This window comes from Egretta garzetta, unplaced genomic scaffold, assembly GCF_000687185.1.
Source record: "Egretta garzetta isolate BGI_Z169 unplaced genomic scaffold, ASM68718v1 scaffold474, whole genome shotgun sequence".
NCBI classification, from domain to species: domain Eukaryota; kingdom Metazoa; phylum Chordata; class Aves; order Pelecaniformes; family Ardeidae; genus Egretta; species Egretta garzetta.
This window is the reverse complement of record NW_009259524.1, coordinates 511139-511718: the sequence shown is the minus strand read 5'-3', so window position 1 is coordinate 511718 and position 580 is coordinate 511139. Positions and strand designations below refer to the sequence as shown.

Sequence of the window (580 nt, the reverse complement as noted above, 5' to 3'; positions counted from 1 at the left end):
CGGCGGCCTCGGGCCTTCCCGCTGCGCCCCGGAGCCTCCTTCGGCAATCTCCGGAGCGGGCAGCCCCAGCTTCCTGACGCGCGCGTTCGGCAATCTTCGGAACTGATCGCTTCGGGGATTTCCGTCAGATTACCGCCGAACGATGGCACTCGGCAATTTCCGCCGTTCTCCCAAAGCCTTCTCGGCCACCGTCAGATACGTAACCCTCGGCAATTTCCGTCTCCTTCCGCTTCTTGCTTCGTCCAACTCCGGCAACTTCCGCTGGTGCCTGCGATGGGGGGGGCGGGAGGAGGGAGCCCCAGTGCAAGGGAATGTTACAGTGGCCTCGTAACACCGAAAAGCTTCCTGGGCTTTATCGCTAACTTCACGCTTATTACTCCCATCCTCCCCCGCCCCTCTGGTGCCCTGCCCGCCGCAGGCCCTGCGCTGCAGCAGCCAACCCGTAAGGAACTACTTCGCCGTTCATCCTTGCGGAAGGATATATGTGCGTGAAAGCAACGACTCGCTCCCGCCCGCTATATAAAGGCGGCGCAGGGGCCGCTGGGCCTCTTTGCGCGGCGGGCGGGCTGAGGGCGCGGGC

The 580-nt window shown here is 64.0% G+C and overlaps 2 protein-coding genes across 2 annotated transcripts in view; one reads left to right on the top strand and one right to left on the bottom strand.

Moving 5' to 3' along the window:
- NDUFS1 (NADH:ubiquinone oxidoreductase core subunit S1) overlaps positions 1–216 on the bottom strand; it is an 18708-nt gene extending 18492 nt beyond the window's left edge. The window contains exon 1 of the mRNA XM_035893023.1: positions 134–216. The gene's annotated coding sequence lies outside the window, so the exon portion shown is untranslated. The remainder of the gene's footprint in view (positions 1–133) is intronic.
- EEF1B2 (eukaryotic translation elongation factor 1 beta 2) overlaps positions 143–580 on the top strand; it is a 4348-nt gene continuing 3910 nt past the window's right edge. The window contains exon 1 of the mRNA XM_035893041.1: positions 143–327. Coding sequence (XP_035748934.1) covers positions 143–327 — 185 coding nt within the window. The remainder of the gene's footprint in view (positions 328–580) is intronic.